Raw genomic sequence first — 10,000 nt, 5'->3', positions numbered from 1 at the left:
GGTGCGTTAAAGGTCTTACCGTAAAGCGGGATTTCCCGTTTCAGATTTTTTTAACCCCTTCAGCGCCGGGGAAAAAACAGTGGAAAGTGGTGTTCCAAGTCATAAAACAGTATACAAAACAGTCAACCCAAAACTGGGAAAATATTCTGAAGGTATACCATTCCACATAAACTGTGTGAATTTTCAGCCTTCCAGAGCTATTTCTCTTCTTCTGATGAAGTCATCAGTGACGTCACTGCACATACGTGATACGTGCTGTGGCACACAAGGGGTTAAAAGTTAGAGGTCCCATAGTTCCATAGCTTATTTGCGGTCATCTGGGCAGTGAGTTCATATCTTCTCTGTTTAGGACTCAGCATAGGCAGGCAGTATCCAATCCTCTCTCCCTCAGCCATTTTACCCCCCACCCCACCCCAACCCCAACCAGCCCCAAAGCGTCAGATATCCATTCAAAGCTTAGTTGGAGTGAGGAAGGAAAATATTGAGAGCAGTGTGTCTGCCATGAGGAAAAACACAATACAAACCCTGATCAATGGTTAACACTGCTGCAGAAGTCCAGTGCTCAATGTGTGTGTGTGTGTGTGTGTTTGTGTTTGACTCTGTGTGTGTGTGTGTGTGTGTGTGTGTGTGTACGCGTGCACGCTTTTGTGTACTCTTTTTGTGAACGTGCGTACACATTTTTGTTGTTGTTGTTGTTGTTATTATTAGCATACTTCTAGACTAAGCTGCTCCCCCGTCAAAGCGCTCCATTCTCTGCAGTACTTCGCCAGTTTGCTGATGTCACCTCATCGTCTGTCAACGAGTCTGAGGTCTCTCTCCACTGCTTGCCACCAGTTCATCATTTGTCGACCTCTACTTCTTCAGCATCTATGTGTCCAGTTCAGGACTTGGTGTGCGATTCTTGTTGTGGAAAGCCTGAGTGTATGTGCCAGTCAGTGGAGACACTGTTTGTAAAATTAATAATGGTTTACACATAAACGCCCCTGGATATCAATATATGTATTATTGTCATGAAACATCGACGCCTGTTGGGTGTGCTGAGTCTGCAACGAACGTGTTTCTCACGCCCCCAGTTGCAAAACGATCAACACAATTACGAGAGTTATAAGGGATTATACAGTGGAGTGATGGCGTAGAGGTAATGCGTCCACCTAAGAAGCGAGAGAATCTGAGCGCGCTGGTACGAATCACGGCTCAGCCGCCGATATTTTCTCCCCTCCACTAGACCTTGAGTGGTGGTCTGGACGTTAGTCATTCGGATGAGACAATAAACTGAGGTCCCGTGTGCAGCATGGACTTAGCGCGCGTAAAACAAACCCAGGGCAAAAAAAGGGTTGTTCCTGGCAAAATTATGTAGAAAAATCCACTTCAATAGAAAAAACAAATAAAACTACACGCAGGAAAAAAAAAAAAAGGGGGGGTGGCGCTGTAGTGTGGCGATGCGCTCTCCCTGGGGAGAGCAGCCCGGATTTCACACACAGAAATCTGTTGTGATATTGGTAGGGCCTACAACTAACGGTTCAAATGTGTGTTCTCATAAAATCCTGTCATTGGACTGTATTGGTTTATGTTTAAGTTTGTGTACGTAATTTTTGTCTCGAATCATTTTGTTGGTTGAAAAAGTTTTCATGTATTTCTTTCATGTACCGTGTGTGGGGTTTTATGAAATGAACATTTCTTGTCTTGTATTGTCTTGTCTTTCATTGCTGTCTTCATGTGTGATGTTTCAGAAGCAGATCTGAACTTTCTGCTGAAGATGGCCCTGCAGAAGATCGCCTTTCTGCCGTTCGGCTATCTGATTGACCAGTGGAGGTGGTCCGTGTTCTCTGGGGACACCACGCCTCCACACTACAATGACAAGTGGTGGCGCTTACGGTCTGTGCTGTGTGTGTGTGTGTGTGTGTGTGTGTGTGTGTGTGTGTGTTTCGTTCTTTCTTTATGCTACTTCTTCTGTATGTCGTGTTTGTGTAGTCGTCAATTTTACGTCTTTCTACTTTAAGTGATGATATTTCTCCAGGTGCATTTCTAAGATCATCATAGTGTGTGTGTGTGTGTGTGTGTGTGTGTTATCTCGACTGTTTATTTCTTGTTCTTTGACACGGCATTAGTGATGATAATCTCAAGAAGGTTAGAGAAATAGAACAAGAAAGAAGAAAATGGTGTGAACTGACTGTACTCGGACGTGTAAACCAACTGCGTGTAATGATGGAGTCTCCCGTCGGTCCGACGGATGAGTAGGCAGGCAGGCTTATCTGTCGGTGTGTGTCCTCATATGGGAAACCAACTGCGTGTGATGATGGAGTCTCCCGTCGGTCCAACGGATGAGTAGGCAGGCAGGCTTATCTGTCGGTGTGTGTCCTCATATGGGAAACCAACTGCGTGTGATGATGGAGTCTCCCGTCGGTCCGACGGATGAGTAGGCAGGCAGGCTTATCTGTCGGTGAGTGTCCTGATATGGGAAACCAGCTGCGTGTGATGATGGAGTCTCCCGTCGGTCCAACGGATGAGTAGGCAGGCAAGCTTTTCTGTCGGTGAGTGTCCTGATATGGGAAACCAGCTGCGTGTGATGATGGAGTCTCCCGTCGGTCCGACGGATGAGTAGGCAGGCAGGCTTATCTGTCGGTGAGTGTCCTGATATGGGAAACCAGCTGCGTGTGATGATGGAGTCTCCCGTCGGTCCGACGGATGAGTAGGCAGGCAGGCTTATCTGTCGGTGTGTGTCCTGATATGGGAAGCCAACTGCGTGTGATGAGGCAAGCTGCTACCCCCGTAGTCACTAAACCCTTTTTCTTTTCTTATCTAACACGTGTTTGTGGAATAAATTGTAAGTTGATTTCAGTTGACATTGTTTCCTTCATTTGTCGGTTCGGTGCTGTGTAACACTGTCAAACATTGTTGTGTATTGTTTTTATGTGCATTCTTTCTTTTATTTTTCTTAAATCCATATTCATCCCCATATTCATCTTCATCTCCTCATCCTCCCTCTCCTTCTTTCTTTCTTTCTTCCATCTTTCTCTTCTTCTTCTCCTCTTCCTCATTCCATAATGTGCTTGGCGAGGAGATAATGTACAAACACCAACTCAAATTAGCTGTGGTTGTAATGAATTGAACATTTGCTTCGGTTGCAGAAATCAGATTGCCATTTCTTTACCATTTTTTATAAATTTCTTTGTTGCAGGTGCAAATTCCATATTATGGATTCATTTTGTGCATATAATCATAAGATCAGCGGCGGATAGATTTAATTATCTCTTTGTATTAACTGTTATTTACATGTACACATATTCTGACAGAGAACATGTCAGTTGGTTACATGCCTTTGTGTTGATGTGTATTACATTGTGTACAGCAGTGGGACATCTCTTGTTTCTTTTCTTTTCTCTCTTTTCTTTTCTTGTTCACGTGTTGCCTGTGTGTTCCAGGTGCAAATACCAGGGAATTTCATCCCCGGTTCCACGAAACAGCACGGACTTCGATCCGGGTGCCAAATATCACGTTCCTAACAACACTCCCTATATTCGGTAATGATACTAATAACAGTAGCAACAGTAACATGATATGGAGGATTTGTGTAGCGTAGCACCTTACATGCAGAGTAAGCTGTCCGTGTTTAGTGTGTTCGTCAGGTTTAACGTCGAGAAACATCCTGGGTAACGACGATGACGGGGAAGAGTGGGGGGTAGGGGCGGGAGCGGGGAGGAGTTGTGGGGGGGGGGGGCATCTGTCACAACACAACACTGGCATCACCGGGAGACCACCGTACCTGTGGGTAAAGGGTACCAGTGCTATACAACTTGCGCAATACTTTATTCGTTCACTCACGAACTCGCTCCTGTAATTGTATTTAGATTTTTTTTTTTTCAAATTTCACTCTCATTTCACCCTCATTTGCCCGTTTCCCCCAACCCTCCATTCATTCACATTTCCCACCCCTTCTGACCGATGATACTCAAAAGTATTTATGTAAATACTTTAGTAAAATGTCTTCAATCACCGATATGTGTGACGGGACATTAAACAAAATTCCTCCCTCCTCACTCCATGTGTGTGTGTTGTGCAGGTATTTCGTGTCGCACGTGCTGCAGTTTCAGTTTTACAAGGCGCTGTGTGAGGCCTCAGGGCACAACGGGTCGCTCCACACCTGTGACTTCCACCACTCCAAAGAGGCGGGCCAGCGACTGAGGTAGGCCCTAGGTAGCCAGCGTACGCTTTTCTTTGATACGCTCGACATCCTTTGGCTACGTTCACACAAAGCCCAGCCACCTGTTTATTGACAGCCAGTTGTCAGCCTGGCACAGCAACATAGTTCTTCTTCTTCTTCTGCGTTTTTTTTTTTTTTTTTTTTTTCTCAAGGCCTGACTAAGCGCGTTGGGTTACGCTGCTGGTCAGGCATCTGCTTGGCAGATGTGGTGTAGCGTATATGGTTTGTCCGAACGCAGTGACGCCTCCTTGAGCAACTGAAACTGAAACTTCTGCGTTCGTGGGCTGCAACTCCCACGTTCACTCGCATGTACACGAGTGGGTTTTTACGTGTATGACCGTTTTTACCCCGCCATGTAGGCAGCCATACTCCGCTTTCGGGGGTGTGCATGCTGGGTATGTTCTTGTTTCCATACCCTACCGAACGCTGACATGGATTACAGGATCTTTAACGTGCGTATTTGATCTTCTGCATGCATTTACACACGAAGGGAGTTCAGGCACTAGCAGGTCTGCACATATGTTGACCTGGGAGATCGGAAAAATCTCCACCCTTTACCAACCAGGCGCCGTCACCGTGATTCAAACCCGGGACCCTCAGATTGAAAGTCCAACGCTTTAACCACTCGGCTATTGCGCCCGTCTACAGCAACATACTACAGTCAGGTACAGCCAGTTACTGTCAGCTAGTAACAAACACCACAGCGCTCCTCAGATGGAAGAAACGAATATTATCATTGGAATTCACGCTGCCAGTACAATTGAAGAGTTCCGTCCCTTGGACCAGCCATCCCTCTGATTTGTGTACATGAGACAAATAGAAACAAGAGAGGCAAGGCCTTCAAGACTCACTTGTGATAAATTAAGTCCCCTAGCATTAATTACAGAGTAATTTCCCTTTTTTACTATCTGCACCAAAACGTTTGCAAAATAAATAAAAATTCCATGCTTAGCAAAAGAAGTTCCTGTTTGAACAAAAAAATGATAATAATGATTCCTCTTGTTGCGTCAGAATAAGAGGTCAGAGTGCCAAGTTTAGAGAATACAAAAAATATAAATATAGCAGTAAATGCAGTTTGCATATAATTAGGCTTCTTTTTTCTTTTTTTGTGCCCATCTCAGAGGTGCAATATTGTTTTAAACAAGATGACTGGAAAGAACTGAATTTTTCCTATTTTTATGCCAAATTTGGTGTCAACTGACAAAGTATTTGCAGAGAAAATGTCAGTGTTAAAGTTTACCACGGACACACAGACACACGGATACACACACACACACACACACACACACACACACACACACAACCGAACACCGGGTTAAAACATATACTCACTTTGTTTACACAAGTGAGTCAAAAAAACAAGCTGTTGCTGTCTGGTGGCCAGTGTGAACACCTACTGCCGGCATCCGTCCATGTCGGGAACTCGCATAGTGACCTGTACATAATTCACAGACAGCTGTTGTCAGCAGCTGGGCTGGGCTTAGTGTGAACGTAGCCTTATTAATGTTGATATTAAACCCTAGACCTCTTGGTCCAGAGTGGGGATGTAGCTTGGGCAAGACACGCTCACTATAATCAAATTCTAGCCCAGGTAATTGGGGCAGCAGTTACCTCCTCTGCTGTTCTGATGGTCATAGTTGGACACGACTATCATGTATATATATATATATATATATATATATATATATATGTATATGTGTATATATATATATATATATATATATATATATATATATATGTGTGTGTGTGTGTGTATTAACCATAGACTACTGCTGACGTTTATGCCCTTTAGCACATAGCTTGCACCTCACTGAGACTGAAGACTGAGATTACAGGTCAGGATGTCAGTCACTATTCTTTATTAATTTTTGACTTCTTCCTTTTGGGATTGCACAACAATTCTGCCGCCTTCTCCCCCAGCAACATGCTGAAGCTGGGCTCCTCCAGACCATGGCCAGACGCCATGGAGCAGATGACCGGAACACGACACATGGACGTGGGTCCTCTGCTGGAGTACTTCAAGCCGCTTCACGATTGGCTGAAGGAGCAGAACGCGGGCCATCCCATTGGCTGGACCGAGGAGTGTCCCCGGGACGACCTCATGCGCGCCGCTCATTGGCTGGAGGATTATAACGAGAGGCTCGGAGAGCTGCGTTCGAAGAGTGCCTACGATGCGTGGGCTTACGAGACCAACATCACTGATGAGACGTCGGCTGTGGCGGTAAGAAGTATGGGGGATGTGCCGTTGTGTGTGTGTTGGCTTATTTCTGTTCTCTCTCTCTCTCTCTCTCGGTATTCTTATATAAGGCATTCAAATTAAGAGAAATTGTTACTTCGTAAAACAGTTATAATGTATTTTTTGTTGTCTATATATTTACACGGATACAATGCACGGTTTGTTGTCTATATTAATGCTTATTTGTTTATGTATTTTCGTTGAGTTGCATTATGTTTACGTATACCCCTTCACTAGGGGCTGTGGCCTGATTGTGAATAAACCATTCCAAATTCTCTCTCTCTCTCTCTCTCTCTGTCTCTCTGTCTCTCTCTGTCTCTCTCTCTCTCTCTCTCTCTCTCTCTCTCTCTCTCTCTCTCTCTCTCTCGTGTGTGTTGGGTGGAGAGGCTGTGTGCATGTGTATGGATATGAATGTATGAATGCGTTCGTTTTATTACTTTTTACGATGTTAATGATGATGGTGGTGATCATTCTTCGTTGTAGTAGCAGTGGATGTAGCAGGGTTAACAAAATTATTATTTTTGTGTCGTTATCGTTAATGTTGTTATTGTTATTGTTATCACAAGGACAGATTGGAAGACTGGGCGATGCCTAAAATCTTTATCCTTGAGTATTAAAGTTTTTGAATCTTGAATTTTGAATCTTGAATCTCTCGGTGTGTTTTTCAATCTTTTTTTTTTGTATTCTGTCTCTTTTTTCTACGTTATAGAGTGTGCAACTATGGGTAATATAATATTATTATATTATTAATAATAATAATTATTATTATTATATATTAGAGAGAGAGAGAAGGAACTTGCGTCATAACTTTACAAACATCGTTTTAAAAATGTTGGATGATGATACGAGCTTGTATAACCTCCCCCCCCCCTCCCCACAAAGATGGCAACTGTGGACCAGGTGAACTCACTCTAATGGAGAGAGCAAATTATGTGGCCCATCTCATGTAGCAGTGAATTATTTTCCTGAACAAGTGAACCAGATATATGTATTTGAGAGAGACAAGTGTGTGTACAGGATTGCAGATGTGCACATCTTTTTGATACTACAGATGATTATGAATTCACGACAGACAAGTGTTTTCTTTTTTCTGCATTTCACCTTACTTTTGCTCTGTTTATTTCCCTCTGCCCCGCCGCTTCCTTGTTCCCCCTTCACCCACCCCCCCCCCCCCCCCTCCACCACCCAACGCCCACACAAAGGTCCAGAGCCGTGTGAAACTGGCCGCGTTTCGGAAGGAGGGTGCACGCGAGGCGGAACAGCTGCAGTGGCGTAACTTGTCTGACGTTACCATTCGTCGGCTGTTCCATCGTGTGACCAACATCGGACCGAGCGCAATGAAAGACGCTGCCAAGTTTGAACGGGTAGGTTTCTGTGGGTGTCTGCTGGTGTGCACAGTATTTTAGTTGAACATGTCACAACAGTGATGATGATAGTGTGATAATTATGGGTACTTATACACGCCTATCCTCGGTCTGAGATCAAACTCTAAGGGGTAATGTCCAATTTTAGCATCCTAAATTATTGCACCAATTGGTTTAATTTCCTTGGTTTGTGGGACGATAAACTGAAATGGCAAGAGTCTGTGACCGAATCCGCATCAAAACGTAGTAAAATTACGTACAAAATAAGAGTCGAAATCCACTGAAAATGGGTTACAACATCTACCAATGGTAATATCGTTTCATACATACACAAAAATTGCCGGTAAAATGGGTGCAATAATTCAGGATGCTAAGTGTCACGATGGTGATGATGATAAGATGACATGGGTACCTATACAGCGCCTGTTCTCGGTCAGAGACCAAGCTTCTAAGCGCTTTACAAACGCAGAGTCATTTGCTCATCAGCTGCCTACCTGGGTAGAGCAGACTCAGCTGACTTTTGGTGTTCGTCATGCGTTTCCTGTGCCGTTCAACCAGGATTCAGTCACGCACACTCCTCCACACACACTCACACAAACATGTAATATTGTACGCGAATGACTGTTTTGTTTAATTATCCCGTCATGCAGGCAGCCTTACACCGTTTAAGGGGTGTGGATGCTTGGTAAGAATGCTGACATTAATTGTAGGATTTTAAACATGCGTATTTGATCTTCTGCGTGCGTATATGGATCTGCCTGACAGATGTGGTGTAGCGTATATGGATTTGTCTGAACGCAGTGACGCCTCCTTGAGAAACTGAAACTCAACCAAGTGGTTGCGGCCTGTTTCTCCATCTGGCAAGTACACAATAAAAATGCTATTCCCCCAACCCCAACCCCCAGCCCCGCTCGCTTTGTTTTCTTCTTTGTTCATTGAAAAGTCGTATTTTGTCTGACGGATATTTACAAGTGCAGCACTCGCAAGTCTCTCTACATGCTGTATTCGGGATGGTGCTCTTGTTTCAGATGCAAACTTTACAGTCTCAGATGGAAGGGATTTACGGGACTGCCAAGGTGTGTCTGGATGGAGAAAGCGAATGCCTCGGTCTGGAACCAGGTAGTATTCTCCTTTTGATGCGTGGATTGGTGTGCTGGTGATGGTGTTGTGCTTGATCTGTAGGTGTTTGTTATATGATTTGAAAGTTGATAGTTGCCTTTCGTTGTTTTGGATGGTATACCTGTTTGTCTGTCTGTCTTTCTCAGTCTCTGTCTGTCTGTATCTCTCTTCCTCCTCTCTATCTCTCTCCCTTTGGGTTGTATTTCTTTGTCTGTATGTCCGTCTGTCTGTCTGTCTTTCTCACAAAAAGATATACAGATGAAGACTTTAATATCAATGCGCGATTCAATTTAAATGTGACATGCCTTTTCTTTTGTTTTGTTCAGTTTGACCAGTAATGATGAGTGTGTGATGCTTTGGGGAAATATTCTGATTTAATACTACTTGTATTCTCTCTCTCCCTCCCTGCCCCCCCCCCCCACCCCCCTCTCTTTCTCTCTTTCTGTCACTCACTCTTTTCACCCAGGTATTGATTTATCATGTACAGTAAGGCTCCTTTGTTTGACGAGTGAAATATGTATTCTTTCTGCATGTTGAATTGTCCCCCACCCTTTTTGTGTGGCCTTCACAATTAAATCTGTGTCAGTGTGTGTGTGTCTCTCTCTCTCTCTCTCTCTCTCTCTCTCTCTCTCTCTCTCTCTCTCTCTCTCTCTCTCTGTGTGTGTGTGTGTGTGTGTGTGTCGTGTCAGTGTGTGTGTGTGTCTCTCTCTCTCTCTCTGTCTCTCTCTCTGTGTGTCGTGTCAGTGTGTGTGTGTGTGTGTGTTTCTCTGTCTCTCTCTCTCTGTGTCGTGTCAGTGTGTGTGTGTGTGTCTCTCTCTCTCTGTCTCTCTCTCTCTCTGTGTCGTGTCAGTGTGTGTGTGTGTCTCTCTCTCTCTGTCTCTCTCTCTCTCTGTGTCGTGTCAGTGTGTGTGTGTGTGTCTCTCTCTCTCTGTCTCTCTCTCTCTGTGTCGTGTCAGTGTCTCTCTCTCTCTCTCTCTCTCTCTCTCTCTCTCTCTCTCTTTGTCTCTCCCCTGTCTGTGTATGCATGCAATGCCTTTTTACGCCCTCATTTAATGTCTGATAAATCTGATGACGGACAGG

At 44.4% G+C, this 10,000-nt stretch overlaps 1 protein-coding gene across 2 annotated transcripts in view; it reads left to right on the top strand.

Moving 5' to 3' along the window:
- LOC143290570 (uncharacterized) overlaps nucleotides 1-10,000 on the top strand; it is a 77,568-nt gene that overhangs the window by 51,549 nt on the left and 16,019 nt on the right. For both annotated transcript variants that reach the window (XM_076600137.1, XM_076600136.1), the window contains exons 35-41: nucleotides 1,731-1,875; nucleotides 3,423-3,521; nucleotides 4,061-4,183; nucleotides 6,122-6,422; nucleotides 7,640-7,801; nucleotides 8,830-8,920; nucleotide 10,000. The exon at nucleotide 10,000 is cut by the window's right edge and continues 143 nt beyond it. In XM_076600137.1, coding sequence (XP_076456252.1) covers nucleotides 1,731-1,875; nucleotides 3,423-3,521; nucleotides 4,061-4,183; nucleotides 6,122-6,422; nucleotides 7,640-7,801; nucleotides 8,830-8,920; nucleotide 10,000 — 922 coding nt within the window. The remainder of the gene's footprint in view (nucleotides 1-1,730; nucleotides 1,876-3,422; nucleotides 3,522-4,060; nucleotides 4,184-6,121; nucleotides 6,423-7,639; nucleotides 7,802-8,829; nucleotides 8,921-9,999) is intronic.

The sequence above is a fragment of the Babylonia areolata genome, chromosome 15, assembly GCF_041734735.1.
Source record: "Babylonia areolata isolate BAREFJ2019XMU chromosome 15, ASM4173473v1, whole genome shotgun sequence".
Classification (NCBI taxonomy): domain Eukaryota; kingdom Metazoa; phylum Mollusca; class Gastropoda; order Neogastropoda; family Buccinidae; genus Babylonia; species Babylonia areolata.
This window is presented reverse-complemented; position numbering and strand designations above follow the sequence as displayed.